The sequence below is a fragment of the Salmo salar genome, chromosome ssa05 (genome assembly GCF_905237065.1).
Source record: "Salmo salar chromosome ssa05, Ssal_v3.1, whole genome shotgun sequence".
NCBI classification, from domain to species: Eukaryota; Metazoa; Chordata; class Actinopteri; order Salmoniformes; family Salmonidae; genus Salmo; species Salmo salar.
The window spans coordinates 75,241,405-75,259,596 of record NC_059446.1 but is presented as its reverse complement, the minus strand read 5'-3'; the positions used below and the strand labels follow the sequence as shown (position 1 = coordinate 75,259,596).

The 18,192-nt window shown below is 47.9% G+C and overlaps 1 protein-coding gene across 5 annotated transcripts; it reads left to right on the top strand.

Moving 5' to 3' along the window:
* Nucleotides 1-904: 904 nt before the first annotated feature.
* On the top strand, nt 905-18,044 carry LOC106605901 (adenosine deaminase RNA specific). Of its 5 annotated transcripts, XM_045718902.1 has the most exons (17): nt 2,827-2,991; nt 3,083-3,260; nt 4,867-6,657; nt 6,985-7,232; nt 7,429-7,618; nt 7,780-7,928; nt 8,568-8,703; nt 9,014-9,246; nt 9,433-9,589; nt 9,903-10,071; nt 10,186-10,279; nt 10,635-10,751; nt 11,912-12,039; nt 12,389-12,571; nt 14,382-14,494; nt 15,940-16,139; nt 16,308-18,044. In XM_045718902.1, exons 3-17 carry the CDS (start codon nt 5,011-5,013, stop codon nt 16,675-16,677), a joined length of 4,134 nt encoding a protein of 1,377 aa, XP_045574858.1. In that variant the 5' UTR covers nt 2,827-2,991; nt 3,083-3,260; nt 4,867-5,010; the 3' UTR covers nt 16,678-18,044. The 5 variants fall into 5 exon arrangements, with proteins under 5 accessions (XP_045574857.1, XP_045574859.1, XP_045574858.1 ...); XM_045718901.1 differs by lacking the exons at nt 2,827-2,991; nt 3,083-3,260 and adding an exon at nt 905-1,012; XM_045718903.1 differs by lacking the exons at nt 2,827-2,991; nt 3,083-3,260 and adding an exon at nt 921-1,012 and having other exon boundaries at nt 4,715-6,657.
* Nucleotides 18,045-18,192: the final 148 nt, after the last annotated feature.

The following is an 18,192-nucleotide window of genomic DNA, read 5'->3' as shown; positions in this document are numbered from 1 at the left end:
AGAGGACCCAAGTTTATGTTTAATATTTTTTACGTTTACATTTAGTCATTTAGCAGATGCTCTTTTCCACAGCGACTTACGATGTGTTTTTTTTGTATGACGTCTATGTGGACTTTTGTCTGTATTCTGTTTGTGTATTGTCTATTCCAGTTATGAGTAAATGTACTTGGCGAATAAAGGTGATTCTGATACTAAATGGCGTGGTGCTGACACCTACTGGGGGATGTAATAAGTGCAATTTTGCAGGAAACAGTTTGAACATGGATCCAGTCTGATCCATTGATTGGTGGATAGTATAGCAAGCAGCCTTTTGCTCTATGGGTTGGTGAGCGTCCAGGCGCTGCAGTAGGCTGTGCTGCTGTAACGTGATGTGCTGATCTGCTCCCACAGCCTCCGTGTATCATGCTGTAAATAGTTCACTAACGTGTTCATTACAAGATACAGGCCTCATGTTTGTATTTTGTTGGATTCCCCCTGCAATATATGGGGGCTTTTTTCACCTCTATCCAGCCAGCCATGCTTTGGGTCTTGAGTCTGGTTCCTCTCAAGGTTTCTTATAGAAAGTAAATCCTTATAAGATGTACTAGCTCTTTGCAGGGTTCATGCCCACTATGCCGGGTTTGTGGCAAATCAATTTGTGGAAGGTTTTGTAGCATATATATTACATTTGATAGATGTTTTTATTTGAGATCTGATTAATCCATTCCCAATCCTAAATAAGGGAATGCAATAGCAGTGGCTTGGAGGTACTGCTATTCTACCATGTCCTATTCACCTGCCTAAATGAATCCAATCGACCTGCCTCAGCAAAGGTATTCCACCTTGTCTGATGTTCTTTTTGGGGGGACCGCACTCTGCAGTAAAACGGGCGGCGTCACTCCAAATGCGCCAGGTAAACTGTCGCAAACTAGTGATGTCATCATGCGCCCCCCTAACCCCGTTGTTTCTTTGTCGACACTGTCGCTAGCAAGCAGGAACTCGGACTGATACAAAGCTTCAATCGCAAACCCAGGTAAATGACTTACATTCTGAACTCTACTTTTACCTTTCGTGTTAATTCAATTGAGATCTATATTTGGTTTCGCGCTAACTGCTTAGCTTCCAAATGCGACTATGGTTGTTTGCACCCTTGTGCCGCAGTGATGCTCTATAAATGCTAACGTTAGCTTGCAAGCTATATAGCTAGCTAGTCAATCCGCGCTATGCATAATTATCATTATTTTCACTGCATTTGACGTCGCGATGCATAGTTGTTTGCACTTGGGAGTTGATTGGGAAAGTGTTTCTGGAACAAATCGACAGTTGTGCATGTTATTTGCGATGCACAACCGCGGTTCTACGTTACCTAGCTAGTGAACCCGCTTGGAGACTCCATCTGCGCAATATCTTGTTCGGAACATGCGTGCGCAGTCCAAACGACAACCATCCATTCAATGATGGCAATTGAGTTGATCTCTGCGGCGGGTTGCCGAGAGAAATTAAATATTTACCAGGGTATTCAATGTGTAACAGTTAAAACCAAGAACTTGCCTAACGCTTAGTTAATTTCAGGTTATATTCATGGAGGACTTCAGTCAGGGGATAAACGCCTGTGTGAGAGCGACAGTGAGAAGAGAATTGAGGATTAAGGGGGATTTACTGAAAAACGACTAAAATGACCATTTGGATCTTATGTCCACCCAACGACAGACATCGTTGGGGGTCGGAGGCGGGATGAAATTGCACACTGATAGTTGATCCTCCTAGCTAACTAGTTGTGCGGGGTTCACTTTGACTGGGGGGGGGGGTTGAAAATGGTGTGCATCAGAACCATCCCATAGAAAAAATAAACATGAAGGTTATTCAGTGGCGTCCTTAATTCCACACTCAAGCTGCAGTGTGGAATTTATTACAGCAGTTATTATTAGTTAGGTTTTATAAACATTTTCAACCGCGCCAGAGATAATTAACAGATGCTCTCGCGTGGCTGTGTTTGACTGACCATTGCATGCATGCGTATCCCTGCGTGGTGGAATTGGGTTTGATGCAGCGTTCAAAACAACTGGGAACTCTGAAATCTCATACCTCAGTGCGTTCAAAGACGACTGGGAACACGGGCATCTTTCTAGAGCTCCGACCTCAAGATTACTGACGTCATTATTTGACCTCGTTTTTTACCCCTGAGTTCCCAGTTGTCATGAAAGCACCAATATTTGGGTACAGTGGCCACGAGCTATGTTCGGCAGCTGCTGCTTGCTCAATTAAACTGTTCTGGTTGTGTTTTTGTCACAACAATAGTTTCACGCAACAGCAGCTGTGAGACATGACAACTAAGAGGCGATCTTGAAATATCATATTTAGTTACTTTTTTTTAGGGAGGGGGGTTGAATGTTTTGGGGTTAGCCTATGCATATATAGGCATAATTTCTGAAGGCATTCTTGTCCAGATTGATATTTTCTAAAATGTAATGTAATTGTCTGTGTCTAGAGGGGATGCATTTTATAATAAATATTGGCTTACTGGATAATACATAGAAAAAACGATTGCCTTCGCATTTCAATCAATATACTGTATCCTCTAGCAAGAAATACATTCTGTTTGACATAACACTATGGCACATTTTCATTCACATGACAAGGACCGATTCTTTTATTATTTGTTGACATAATTCTATTATAATATCCACATGTTGTGAGAAAAATAACAGCCTAGGCCTTGGGACCTTGAGCTTGCACCAGTTTTGGCTACATTCTTACTCTAGCTAGTGAAACCTATGATATAAACTACTGCATCACGTGACTCACCAGACTGGCTACAGAGCGTGTCTAGAGAAAGGAAAACGAAACTATTCTGCCCCTTCGTGTTGTTTCTCGCGTTAAGAAACTGTAAATTCAGACTTTCTATGCGTTTTTAATAGGCCTATCCATCATTTCACATTGTAACGTCTGGTATAAGTATCTTGAACGGTAGGGGTACTAGATGTCCCTTTGAAATTGAGAAGCGCTCGTGCGGTATGTAAAATAAATAAATAAAATGGTAAAATACATTGAATTTTGAGAAATCTAGCCAACTAGTTTAATTACTTTTGTTGTATTTTGATAGAACGTACCAGTTTATCTGTAGACTGTTTGAAGTGTAGTCAGACTCCTGACCCCGGCAGCAGGCGTGCAGACCTCAGGATCTCTGCCATTCAAACGTGACTGAAACCTAGTCGCCTTTCTGCGGCCTTCAGGCCGGGTGGTGAGGTAGTACATCTGTGTTTTATCACGCGAACTTTCAGGTACGTTCATTCAATTACTTAATGTCTTTCTACTGGCATCGAGTCGTTTATGCAACCCACTAAGCATGAACTTGATTTATAACACTTTGTCCAGGGGGTATACCCCAATTCTGTAAATCAAATAGAAATGACTCCTCAATAATCCACACCGCGGCGTGTTTTAGGAACGGGAACATACCGAAAACAAGGCCAAACTATGTCTGTCTGGTCCATGGGCCAAAGACGTCCTAATATTTAATGCGCAGCTCTGAATATTCATATTACCCAAATAAGCAGCAGAGGCAACTGAATTTGAGCCATGCTGGGTTGTTATTTTGGCCGTCGGTTGCCGGCTTGCATTAGGGTCAGCCAGATCCCGCTTTGACCCGGGGGCACCGGACCCAGTGCTGCTGTCCGTTAACATTGCCGTGAAATAACTCGCTCCCGCTCGTCATTATATTATTGTTATTAATATGGTGGCATTCATAGCAATCGTTTCGGGAGCAGCATGACAGACAAGTTTATGTTGACTAGCACCATGCCTGGCAGGGCAGAAATCTGAGGAGCAGGGTTGAGTGTCTTCCTGTGGTCAGTGACAGATATCATTGAGTGCAGGGAAGAAGCTTTGTGGAATGGCATTTTCATACAAAATACCCCCGCCCCATCATATTCTATGCCCTAAAGATTTATATGTAATTTGCGTGAAATTACTAGTGCGTATTAAATATTTTAGCAGAGAAAATAATCAGCAAATGACTGTTTCAATGGAATGTCAGGTTTGCTGTACTTGAAGGTGACCATAATATGAAAAGGTCTTTGAAAATATTCCTCTATGTTCTATGGCAAGAAGTCAGTGCTCAACCAACGTGAGTAGAGGTGCAACCTGTGTAGACATCATTGGACTCTCATTAGTACTACCAGCTGAAGAGTTTTCTCCCTGATTGTCTTCCCCATGCCCTATACGAACTTGTCCATTCCCGTTGTGATTATTCTCAAGGCCATTGAAGGCTGAAACGTCAATCTTTTAACCTTGTCTAATAAAAGGACTTGTTTTTAATGGTGAGCGAGCGTTACTCCTTTTCCTGTCCAATGTGTGTTCTATGTCCAACCTTTTATCAAGTTCAACGTCTATGACTTATTTGCTGTGTGTTTAGCCTGTCAACTCCTGTCCTTCACTGACCACCTTGAATCTTTCCTTCTGCCTCACTCTCACTTCCTATGTGAAGCTGCAAATCATCCGTTAAACCAGAAATAAAACGGTTAAGCCACAACCATGAATTATACATTCTGACCTTTTATACATGGCTCTCGTTGCAGCCAATTGGGTCTAACAGCATGTGACACTCGGACTGTATTGGAGACAGGATGGAGTACAGTGAGACTGTAGTGTGTAACAAATCTACACTTTTTGTTTTGTTATTTGCCATAAGCTGGTTTCCTGTGTTTTTCTCCCACACTTTTTCCATTTCCATCAGGATTTTCCACCAGATTTTGACCCGTCTTATGTCCCTAGTTTCTTCTTCATATTGCTTTATATTTGGCTCTTTATTTTTTATTTCATGGCTCTTTTCCTCACCCACTCAGTCACTTTTGCTTTCGCTCACACCCATCTCGTCCTCTCTCTCAGGTGCTGACTGCCACTTTGCGATCATCGCCCACCCGGCTGCTCTGCCAGACTGTGTTGTTGCATCAGTATCCAACACAGAGACACATCCTCCTATCTGCTGCGTAACAGGCGGCCCTGGTCCCCCCTCAACCTGCCCCCTGCGCTATGAGCAGAGGACGAGGAGGGCCCCCCATAGAGCATTACCACCGACCCCCTCTCCCCCAACTGCAGGCTAAGCAACAATACTACAGAGCTGGACCCCTGGGATTTCACCCCAGATCCCCGCCGCAACAGGCCCCACACCCAAACGTCCATTCATACCTAGGCCCAGTCCCCCCTCTAGTACCAGCCAGTGCCCACTCTCAGCCTCTCTACCCCTCCGCCCCTCCCCCATCCGGTCACAGCCCAGCCCTGAATCAGCAGAGCTCTTGTCCCAGTGGTCCTAACTCCTTCAGGCAGCAGCAGGTCCACTTCCTGAGGGGACAGAACACTGAGGCTCCCCAGTTTAGGGTGAGCCCCAGAGGAGGGGCGCAGAGCTTGAGTCGAGGGGGACCGAACGGACTCTATAACGAATCAAACCAGGCCCAGGCAGGGTACAGCAGATACTCCCAAAACGGCTCTAGGGGGAGAGGGGGATACAGCAGCGAGCGAGGCAGAGGGAACGGTAGGGACTTCGGGTACCCACCCAGTCAGGGACCCCCTAGAGGACCAACCGGCCCTAGATTCTGGAACCAGAAGCAGACTTCAACCCAAAAGCAAGGTTTCAACAGACAGTGGAGCCTTCATGCAGATTGTGCTGACGGGCCGTCTTTCTCAGAAGGCTTTCAGAGTTTATCCTTAGACAGAGAGAGGTCCTACAGAGGAAGAGTTGACAGAGGCGACAGCTTTGACAAAGCTTCTGTCTGTAGTAGTAATAATTCAAACAACAAGAGTGGCCCTACATTTCAGCCACCCGACATCCGAGAGCAAGTTTTGCAAGCCTTAGCAGGTCTGAGCCCCGGGGAGAAGCTACAAGCAAAGTGTTTGGCGAAAACGCTGCGGTTGCCCAAAAAGTTTATCAACCAGGCCCTTTACGGTCTCGAGCGTGATAAGAAAGCTTCAAAACACGGTGAAAGTCCTCCAGAGTGGACTGTCTACGTAGAACCACAGGAAGAACCAGAAATTAGAGATTCTGATCCGGAAAGCCCACGTTCCCAACCGAGGGAACATTCTGTGGAGTCACAGGAAAGGCCTTCAGAAGATTGCTCTCACTTCCTGTCTGTGAAGGAGGAGGACGTTGTCATCGAGGCTGAGATCCAGCAAATTGAAGCGCAGGGTCCAGAGGGCGACAAAGAAGAAGATTACTACGTAGAATCCGATTCACACTCCTCTTCCTCAGAACCATCTGAGTCATATCGGCAACATTCCCAGTCCCAAACCCAACAACCCAGTATCAACAGCAGCAGTAACGAAGAGCTTGACCTCGACCTTGACGAGAGCGACATGGCGGACTGCGGCAGTAATCAGAAGGAGTTGATCCTGCAGTATCTGCTGGAGGCAGGGGAGGCCACGGCCCTGGTGATCTCCAAGAACCTGGGCCTGAGGGCCGCCAAGCAGGTCAACCCCACCCTGTACGCCATGGAGAAGCAGGGCGATGTGAGCCGCAACGCAGAGGTGACCCCTCACATCTGGGAGCTATCTGTCCATCGCAGGGAGAGGATGGAGAGGAGCCTCAAGGCCGAGCGCAGCGCTCCTGCAAAGGTCGAAGGAATGGGGTCCGGATTCCAGGCGGTGCCACCCGGATTGGAGTCTCTAGAGGCCAACGCTGAGGCGGTAGGTGGACACTCACACAGCGAGGGGGGGTTGGGGGGAGTTGGGTTGGGCAATTCATTGACGTCTTCCTGAATTTGGGAAACCCCCTCCCTCACTTGGAGCCCGTCTCCTACGAAGAGTTGGAAGGGGAGGATGAGTGTGGCAGTTACCCTAGTAACATAATGTTGGTTGGAACATTGAGGGGTGAACATAGCTCTGTAGATTCCGAGCTGAGAATGCCAGGTCTGGAGCCCTTCACCCCGCCTGACACCGATCCCACTGACCCTCCAACTTCTGCTCCACTTCTTTCTTTCCTCACCTACTTCCTCCTCTTCATCCCTCTATCAGGAGGACGAGTCGAACGGAGGGCAGTGGGCGACCGACGATATCCCCGAATTCCTCAACGCCATCAGCCGGGATGGAGGGGGGACAGTAGCAGTCTCCCTGGCAGCGCCCCCACCTCAGAATCTCCGTGCCAAACTCCAGGAGGTGAGGGCCAAGAACCCTGTCAGCGGCCTGATGGAGTTTGCCCAGTACCAGGGACACAATTGCGAGTTCCTGCTCCTTGACCAATCAGGGCCCTCACACGACCCCAGGTCAGTGATGTCGTAATGTTCCCAACCAATCACTGTTGGCCGTTGCTGGTATGTCTAAGAGGAAACTAGCTGATTGATTTAGCAAATTCATTAAAAAAAAATGGATCGAGAAAGGGTGACGAAGAAATATAAAAAAATGTGTTGTCCCTGCTCTTTCTTGTTACCTCTCACTCCCTTGTATTTTTCTGTCTCTCAGATTCCGTATGCAGGTCATGCTGGACGGCAGGTTGTTTCCTGTTGCTGAGGCATCTAATAAAAAGGTGGCTAAGAAAGATGCTGCCGCAGCAACCCTGAGGATTCTGCTGCGTGAGATAGAGGGTGGAGGGGCTGAGGAGGGGCTCACTGCAGGGGTGGACCAGGCCATGGACCCCACCTCTGACGTCCCTGTAAGTGTGAAGTGTGTTGGTGTGTGTGTGGAGGTTTGTAATAATCAATGTGTTGTGGTTGATTGTGTTGTAAAGGCCAAAGATTTGTCTTTTTTTTTTCAATCCTTTTATAACTCTCTGCTCTCTCCCTCCCTCGCTGTCTCGCTCTCCGTCTCTGTCAGGAGGTAGTGGAGGGTCCGCCCCAGGCCCTGTCCCGTTCCCTGCCGGGGGGTAAGAACCCCGTGTCCATGCTGATGGAGTACAGTCAGCGCACTGGAAACCCCATCGAGTTCATCAACACTGGACAGGAGGGCCCACCTCACGACCCACGGTATCCATCTGTCTACATCCTTCTCATCAGGGATGGGGTCAATTCGAAATGAAGTCAGTCAATTTAGGAAATAAACTGACATTCCAATTCAATAATTGAAGAAATAGCATCCATTTTCAATGATTTCTCTATAAACTGGAAAGGACAAGCTATTTATTTCAAGTTTCCATTTTTGAATTTAAATTCAAATCACTTCCTGAATTGAGTGACTTCAATTCGAATTGAGCCCAACCCTGCTTCTCATTTTTCTCTTCCTGGTTCTCTGTTCTATACATAAATGAATCATTAGGGAAGGTGGGCCTGCCCTCACCTCTCTCCCTCAGGAGCAGTTATGTGTGTCCTGGATGACTTTCATACTGCAGCAGTCTGCTGACTGGATGATACAACAGCACCTCTGTCTCTCTCTGCATTTAACCTACCCCCTAGGCACCCACAGTACTGTCCCGCAGTAATCTGATACTGGGAAGTGTGACCATCTTTGTCCCTCTCTTTCCCTCCTCTTCCTGAGCGCTGTAGTCTCTGAAGCAGATTCACAGCTCTACTCTTTGATGCCCCCATGTGGTTAGAGAGGAATGTCCTCTTACCTCTCTCACCGATGTATGTTTAGGGTGTATAAGTTAGTCTCTGCTCCCTCCTCAGGTTCATGTTCAGGGTGAAGATAGGGGAAAGCCTGTGTGCTGAGAGCTCAGCCCCCAGTAAGAAGGCTGCCAGGCAGCTGGCTGCAGAGGAGGCAGTCAAGGAGTTAATGGCCGACGGGAGACTGCAGCTCAACAAGGTGAGTAAAGGACCCAAACATGGGACTGAAAGATGTTTAAACTAAATGGATGGTTCCCTGAAAAAAACACTACCCCATCTATTTAGGATTTAGGCTTGACAAGCTAGCTAGTTGTTTATCTATGGACTGACAGAATGTCATAAGACCCAGGCATGTGGACTTCTCATTGTGCCTCCAGGCCGCGATTCTAAGAAAAGATCCTCTGAACACTAAGATCACTCTTCCCTCTCCTCCCACCTCCTCTCCTCCATCTTTTCACTGCCTTACCTCTCTTCTCCTCCCTCGCTCTCCATTACCCCGTCCTCTCCAGCCCCAGTTCCCCCTGTGTCTGTCTGGTGATGAAGGGGGCTTCATGCCCGCTTGCCCCTCCCTGCCCCCGCTGACAGAGGAGGAGCTGCGTTCTGCCCACGAGGCGGGGGTTGGTGACCTCATCAGCCACCTAAACAACAACGCCGTGTCAGGCCTGCTGGAGTACGCCCGGGCCAGGGGCTTTGCTGCAGAGATACGACTGGTCGGCCAGTCAGGACCACCACACGAGCCCAAGTCAGTACACACATTCTTGCCCACACACACTAACATACACACTCTAAAGTGTAATTCAGAGTCCACAGCTGCAGAGCTGCGGTAGTCCCGCGGTCCATTGTGACATAACACTATGAAAGCCAACGGTTGAATATTGTAAAACGTGGCTGTGTGAACATGGATGCTTAACTCTCCCCTCTCTCTCAGGTTTACCTACCAGGCTAAACTAGGGGGTCGTTGGTTCCCTCCTGTCTGTGCTTCCAATAAGAAGCAAGGGAAACAGGAAGCAGCTGATGCAGCTCTGAGGGTTCTGATTGGAGAGGCAGAGAAGGCTGCCCGCACCGGGGAACTAACCCCTGCAGAGGTCAATTTACCTCTATTACTATACTACTTTTTACAACTCTGGGTCAAGACCCACACTGGGCCTTGGGTGTGTTAGAGGTGGGTTGGGAGTGAGGAGACTGCACCTAGACTCACACACTATTTCCTCTTCATTTGGGTTGCTGGTAGATGACTTTGGGTCACGGGAGGACAGTGGTTTTCTCATTGGGTCTCGAGCTGAAAAAGTTTAAGAATGGCTGCTATACTATGAATACACTGTTAATACTATGATTCTGCTAGAACCTACTTTTGTGCCCGGTGGGCCGTCCATATCCTGTTATTGTTTCTGTGTCTAGCTGCCACTGAGTGGTGGGACAATCCATGACCAGATCGCCATGTTGAGTCACCAGCGCTTCAACGCCCTCACCACACGCATACAGCACAGTCTTCTGGGAAGGAAGATCCTCGCCACCATCGTCATGAAGAGGGGGGAAGGGCTGGGGACCGTGGTCAGCCTGGGAACAGGTACCTGCCGTGTGTGTGTGGGTACACGAGAGAAAATAACAAGCCTTTTGGAATGATTTTTGTCTCAACCTTTTGAGATAAAATAAATGTATTTTTGTTTGTTTTTCTCCTCAGGAAATCGCTGTGTTAAAGGGGAGGAGCTGAGTCTTAAAGGGGACACCGTTAATGACTGCCACGCAGAAATCATCTCCAGGAGAGGATTTATCAGGTAGGAAGTTACTACTGCTCATTTATCTTCCGTTCTGTCCTTTTATATAACCACTCTTCCCCTTCCTCCTTTGCTCTTCGTTTTAATTCCTTTATTGCTACTCTCCCTGCCTTTCTGAAACCTCCCTCTCTCTCTACAGGGTGTCATATGTCAGCTGTGAAGTCATTACAGACTATGATGTGTGTTAATGTGTCTGTGGAGTCCATCTGGTTAGTTGTAGAGTGTATTAACGCCACTTACCAGATCCTCTCCACCAGTCTCCCTTTATCTGTGTGTTGGATCCTGGACACTGGCACTGCTCTCAATCACTCAATTATGGATTGTACCTTTCTTCTCACCCCCCCTCTCTCTCCAGGTTTCTGTATGCTGAGTTGCTGAAGCACTGTGAAGGATCAGAGGACAGCATATTTGAGCCAGCTGAGGAGAACAAGCTCCGGATCAAACCTGACACCACCTTCCACCTCTATATCAGGTGGGCCTACGGAAGATGTCTCTTCCTCGCTTTTTGACCCTTCACCCCATGGCTCATTCTTTTCAACCTACTGTCTTCTCTCCCCTTTCCTTCTGTGCCCTGGAACTCAACTGGGCCACCAACCCACCTCCACACACACATTGTTCTAGGAGTTTGAGAAGCCAGGGTTTTTTTCTGCATAGATAAGTATTGGGCGGGCCCCTTAAGTGTTTTCGGGCCACGTATGTCAAAACAGTAAAATAAAAAATGTAATGTTTAGATAATGATTTCTGGGGTGGAAAAACATTGTCAGTGTAAACTTAAGACTAAAACCAGATATAAAGTATGTAGAAAAGATAATGGCACTATATATTCCCATAATAAGATCCTCTTTGAGAACTAACAATGACCCAAATAAAAGCCAGACAGTCGGGGGGAATATAAATTCCCCAAATGATGCACTCAGGAGTATTTTTGTCATGGCATGGGGCCCCATTGATTTTGTTATAATGTTTGAGTCCCTCAGATAAAATAAGCCATGAAAAAATGTGTAGAATTGGAAATTTTGTCACTGGCCAACAGGAGGGCCTCTAAAATGTAGTTGGCGACCACACCGTTGGCCACGCCCACCACCTAAGCCTCATTTTGATCCAGAAAAAACCCTGGAAGATACTTCCATTTAATGACGTGCTCCTATCCACATATATCTACCTCTTCCCATCTCTACCTCTGGAAGATACTTCTAGTTAATGACCTGCTCCTATCCACATATATCTCTCGCTCCTCCCCCTCTCTCGCTCCTCCCCCTCTCTCGCTCCTCCCCCTCTCTCGCTCCTCCCACCTCTCTCGCTCTCCCCACCTCTCTCGCTCTCCCCACCTCTCTCGCTCTCCCCACCTCTCTCGCTCTCCCCACCTCTCTCGCTCCTCACCCTCTCTCGCTCTACCTCTCGCTCTCGCTCTACCTCTCTCTCTCGCTCTACCTCTCTCTCTCTCGCGCGCTACCTCTCTCTCTCTCGCGCTACCTCTCTCTCTCTCGCGCGCTACCTCTCTCTCGCGCTACCTCTCTCGCTCTACCGCTCTACCCTCCCTCTCTCGCTCGCTCTACCCCTCCCTCGCTCGCTCTACCCCTCCCTCGCTCGCTCTACCTACCTCTCCCTCTCTACCTCTCCCCTCTCCCCCAGTACTGCTCCGTGCGGAGACGGGGCGTTGTTTGATAAGTCGTGCAGCGAAGACGCGGGGGACGGCCAGGGCCACCAGCCCCTGTTTGAGAACGCCAAGCAGGGCAAGCTGCGCACCAAGGTGGAGAATGGTGAGTTACAGCCAGATGCCATCTGCAGGACTGTTCCATGAGGATCCCCTCTGTTACTGAGGACAAGCACATAGAGCCACCATGTTGCTTAACTCCCTTCTCTCCAGGCCAAACAGAGCATGACTACACATTCACACCTCATTTGCTGCTGCTGCCACAAACACACCTGGTAGAAAGGACAAATATCCCAATGGATTTGAATGTTCCAGTCTAGAACATGGACCGTGTGATTCTAGTGTACAACCATCACTTTGACCACTGTCTCTCTCATACACCCAATTCCTCATACTGCATGGCTTTGTCTTTGGAGTCAAAAGTTGAACTGCAAGAGTGTCTGTGCCATGTGTAGGTGAGGGCACCATCCCGGTAGAGTCATCGACCATCGTGCCCACCTGGGACGGCATCCAGCACGGCGAGCGTCTGAGGACCATGAGCTGCAGCGACAAGATCCTTCGCTGGAACGTCCTGGGTCTGCAGGGAGCCCTGCTCTCCAACTTCCTCCATCCTATCTACCTGGCTTCAATCACCCTGGGTGAGGGGGGAGGGGAGGAGGGAACGATAGTACAGAGAGAGAGATTGGTGGAAGGAGAGAAGAGATGAGAGAGAGGACAGGTTTGATTTGAGGGAGGATAGATTGAGTGTGGGAGTAAAGGGAGAGGGGGGAAGGGAGGAGGGAACGATAGTACAGAGAGAGAGATGAGGGAGGGGACAGGTTTGATTTGAGGGAGGATAGATTGAGTGTGAGGAGGGAGAAAAATAGGGAGGATTGATTGAGTGTGGGAGTAAAGGGAGAGGGGGGAAGGGAGGAGGGAACGATAGTACAGAGAGAGAGATGAGGGAGGATTGATTGAGTGTGGGAGTAAAGGGAGAGGGGGGAAGGGAGGAGGGAACGATAGTACAGAGAGAGAGATGAGGGAGGATTGATTGAGTGTGGGAGTAAAGGGAGAGGGGGGGGGTCAACGGTCACCGTTGGCTTCAGTCATGTTTAACAAACTGCACTCATAAGTAGACCACATATCTCAATCCCAAACTACCCTGTCCTTATGCATGTCCTTATACATGTCCTTATACATGTCCTTATGCATGTCCTTATACATGTCCTCATGCATGTCCTTATACATGTCCTCATGCATGTCCTTATACATGTCCTCATGCATGTCCTTATACATGTCCTTATGCATGTCCTTATGCATGTCCTTATACATGTCCTTATACATGTCCTCATGCATGTCCTTATGCATGTCCTTATGCATGTCCTTATGCATGTCCTTATGCATGTCCTTATACATGTCCTCATGCATGTCCTTATACATGTCCTCATGCATGTCCTTATAGCATGTCCCTTATGCATGTCCTTATGCATGTCCTTATAGCATGTCCTTATACATGTCCTTATGCATGTCCTTATAGGGCATGTCCTTATGCATGTCCTTATGCATGTCCTTATACATGTCCTTATACATGTCCTCATGCATGTCCTTATACAGCTAACTATCCGCCCAGACAGTCCCTGTCTGACACTGTCCTTATACTGTAGGAATCATGACCAGCTAACTATCCACCCAGACAGTCCCTGGCTGACACTGTCCTTATACTGTAGGAATCATGACCAGCTAACTATCCACCCAGACAGTCCCTGTCACACTGTCCTTATACTGTAGGAATCATGACCAGCTAACTCTCCACCCAGACAGTCCCTGGCTGACACTGTCCTTATACTGTAGGAATCATGACCAGCTAACTATCCGCCCAGACAGTCCCTGTCACACTGTCCTTATACTGTAGGAATCATGACCAGCTAACTCTCCACCCAGACAGTCCCTGGCTGACACTGTCCTTATACTGTAGGAATCATGACCAGCTAACTATCCACCCAGACAGTCCCTGGCTGACACTGTCCTTATACTGTAGGAATCATGACCAGCTAACTATCCACCCAGACAGTCCCTGGCTGACACTGTCCTTATACTGTAGGAATCATGACCAGCTAACTATCCACCCAGACAGTCCCTGGCTGACACTGTCCTTATACTGTAGGAATCATGACCAGCTAACTCTCCACCCAGACAGTCCCTGGCTGACCCCCTCATACATCTCTTTAAGTTACTCACCTCTCCTTGTCAGAGTTCTCTATGATGTAAATGATCAGCCTTGTTAACTTGGAAATACACTGACTTACACACTCTTCTGTCATTCTCTTTCTCTCCCTCTTTCTTTCCCTGTCACTCTCTCGGGCCCCCCTCTCTCGCCTCCTCTGTCTCGCCCCCCTCTCGCATCCCTTCCTCTCTCTCTATCTTCTGTTTTGTTTTCCCTGTCCTTGTCTTTTATATTTGTCCCTCCAGGCTACCTGTACAGCCATGGCCACCTGACACGTGCTGTCTGCTGCCGATTGGCCAGAGATGGCGAAGCCTTCTCCAAGAGTCTACCTGCTCCCTACACACTCAACCACCCCGAGGTACACATACAGAAACACACTCAACCACCCCGAGGTACACATACAGAAACACATTCAACCACCCCGAGGTACACATACAGAAACACACTCAACCACCCCGAGGTACACATACAGAAACACACCCAACCACCCCGAGGTACACATACAGAAACACACTCAACCACCCCGAGGTACACATACAGAAACACACTCAACCACCCCGAGGTACACATACAGAAACACACTCAACCACCCCGAGGTACACATACAGAAACACACTCAACCACCCCGAGGTACACATACAGAAACGCACTCAACCACCCCGAGGTACACATACAGAAACGCACTCAACCACCCCGAGGTACACATACAGAAACGCACTCAACCACCCCGAGGTACACATACAGAAACGCACTCAACCACCCCGAGGTACACATACAGAAACGCACTCAACCACCCCGAGGTACACATACAGAAACGCACTCAACCACCCCGAGGTACACATACAGAAACGCACTCAACCACCCCGAGGTACACATACAGAAACGCACTCAACCACCCCGAGGTACACATACAGAAACGCACTCAACCACCCCGAGGTACACATACAGAAACGCACTCAACCACCCCGAGGTACACATACAGAAACGCACTCAACCACCCCGAGGTACACATACAGAAACGCACTCAACCACCCCGAGGTACACATACAGAAACGCACTCAACCACCCCGAGGTACACATACAGAAACGCACTCAACCACCCCGAGGTACACATACAGAAACGCACTCAACCACCCCGAGGTACACATACAGAAACGCACTCAACCACCCCGAGGTACACATACAGAAACGCACTCAACCACCCCGAGGTACACATACAGAAACGCGCTCAACCACCCCGAGGTACACATACAGAAACGCACTCAACCACCCCGAGGTACACTACAGAAACGCGCTCAACCACCCCGAGGTACACTACAGAAACGCGCTCAACCACCCCGAGGTACACTACAGAAACGCACTCAACCACCCCGAGGTACACATACAGAAACGCACTCAACCACCCCGAGGTACACATACAGAAACGCACTCAACCACCCCGAGGTACACATACAGAAACGCACTCAACCACCCCGAGGTACACATACAGAAACGCACTCAACCACCCCGAGGTACACATACAGAAACGCGCTCAACCACCCCGAGGTACACATACAGTACACATACATTGCTTTCCACTCTGTTAAAAATTGTTGATTCATCTGAAAGGACTTACTTAGTCTAATTTCAAATCAAATGTTATTGGTCACATACACATATTTAGCAGCTGTTATTGCGGGTGTAGCGAAATGCCTATAATTGAACACTCTCTTCCTCTCCCTTTACTCCTCCATCTCTCTCTCTCTCTCTCCATCTCTCTCTCTCTCCATCTCTCTCTCTCTCCATCTCTCTGTCTCCCTTCAGGTGGGCAGGGTGAGTGTGTATGACTCGACGCGTCACACAGGGAAGACCAAGGAGTCCAGCGTGAACTGGAGTCACCCAGACCACATCACTGTGGAGGTGCTGGATGGGACCAAGGGCAAACTGGACGGGTACGCACCCCGCACCACAACTAGAACCAGACCCTCAGACCTCATCCACCCTCATCCAGATAGCAGCACCAGGTGGTTAACCTGGGCTACACAGGGCCCCATTTCAGTAGAATAGCTATCACTATTTATACTCCATATCAAGTAGTGGCATTTCATTCATATGAAAAACATGTTGAAAATGTTTCAATCCCAGCGCAGTAGCTTCTGTGTATTCCTAAACCCTGTTTGTCTTCCCTCTAGCCCCAAACTGGACGTATCGCGGGTCTCCAAGTCCAACATCTTCCGTCAATTCCGGTCGTTATGCCAACAGTGCGGGCGCCAGGACCTGCTGGCCCTCCCGTCTTACGCCCAAGCCAAGATGGCCGCCATGTCCTTCCAGGTCGCCAAGCAGCAGTTCTTCGATGCGCTCGGTAGCCATGGTTACGGCGCCTGGATTGGCAAGCCATTGGAGGAGAAGAGCTTTGACGAAGCAGCGGCCTTCGATGGCCAAGGAGCAGGAAGTGTTGCTAATAACAACCAGGGATACAACAACAACAATAGCTATGGAAGCACAACCACTGACTATAACAGCAGCCAGTGGGGTAGTAGTGCGTACACACAGGCCATGTAGAAAGGAGGGAGAAGGGAGGGTTGGCTAGAGATGGAAGGACATGAGCCTGGAGGACAGGGGGGAAGGGAGGAGAGGAAATAGGAGCTAGCAGCGAGTACTGTATCTTCTTGAAAGAAGGGGTAGAGGTCAGACAGAGATTGGAAAGGACAGAGTTACTGAGATGGAGGGAGGGAAGGGGATAACAGGCCAGCCCAAGGGGTGTGGGTCAGACAGCAGCAAGAGAAATGGAGAGAGAGAGAAGGGGTTGCTACTGCTACACAAAACTACCAGAATATAGAAAGAGAGGGGAGAATAGGGGGGTTAGTAAACATGATGACTATGTGATGTAGTGACATTCAGAGCTGCATAGCATGCACTACTGCTCCACTGTAACAGTAGCTCCAGCACACTCTATCCTCACATTTACATACAGGAAAAACCCTCCCTGCCCTTCTCATACGCACACAGCCCTGTCTCTCTAGTTCAGACACCCTACACCTGACCCTGTCCTACTCGCCAGCCAGACATTCAATCACGCATGACTAGTTTAATCTGTACTTATCAGCCTGAGCATGGATAGTAGTGATCACACTTTATATATAAACCAGCCTTGTAACGTTTAGCTACTCCCCGACCTAGTAACCCACCCCTTTACACTGTTGTTAATGCTATGGCTACATCTACAGGTCACAGCCTGGTCCATCCCATAACTCTTGACTGTAACATAGATTTGATGATGACTAACTAGCCTAGATCATAATTCTTCTGTTATTGTTGTGTCCTGTGGTGTTTCTTGCTATTGTTCTTGAGTTTTTTTGGTGGTGTCACTCGAGGGCCACGTCAGAAAGGACAACGGTGATGTTGAGAACTGCTGAGAACAAGTAAATCAGCTACTTGTTCTCATTTTAGGATTCATGATGGGGGGGGTCAAAGTTCAGGTTAGGATAAGTGATTACTCGTAGTTGTGATAAAAAAGAGAAGAGAAAGGCTTTGCACTCTTGTCCTTCCTAGCGTGGCCAGAATGTGGCCAGCGGGTTTTAGGCGGACAGGGAGAAAGACTGGTTTGTTTTTATGTTTTAGTTCAGTCTTATCAAATACATTCAAGGGTGAAGCAATATATACATCATGTACATACAAATACATAAATACACAGATGTATATGCAATAACAATGTTTGTGTAGGGTATGTATATATCTCTGTGTGTGTATGTATATGTATATATTATGTATATATTTTGTAAGTCATGCCTAAAATTGATTTTCTATTGACTATTTTTTTGAAATGTTTTAACAAATGGATGACAGAAAGCATTTTTTTTTTCTTTTTATGGATGGAAATTCTGTCAAGTTTTAAGTGATTATAAAGACCGGCTTTGTAAAAGCTGAAATGTGTTTGTCTTTTTTTAAAATGTATACTAAATCCCTCATAACCGTGGGTACAGACTGTTAGCCAAGTATAAACACTACGGTCAACACACGTTTCAGAATGTTTGTGTGTTTCTTCAGTCTTGTTTGTCTTCTGTGCAGAAAGAGTAA

Bases quoted from the DNA above. Each gene is read 5' to 3' on its own strand.
- LOC106605901 (XM_045718901.1), top strand. From the start codon at position 5,011: ATGAGCAGAGGACGAGGAGGGCCCCCCATAGAGCATTACCACCGACCC. The intron at 7,619-7,779 runs GTAAGTGTGAAG...CGTCTCTGTCAG, and splicing joins ACCCCACCTCTGACGTCCCT to GAGGTAGTGGAGGGTCCGCC. The intron at 10,072-10,185 runs GTACCTGCCGTG...TTTTCTCCTCAG, and splicing joins CGTGGTCAGCCTGGGAACAG to GAAATCGCTGTGTTAAAGGG.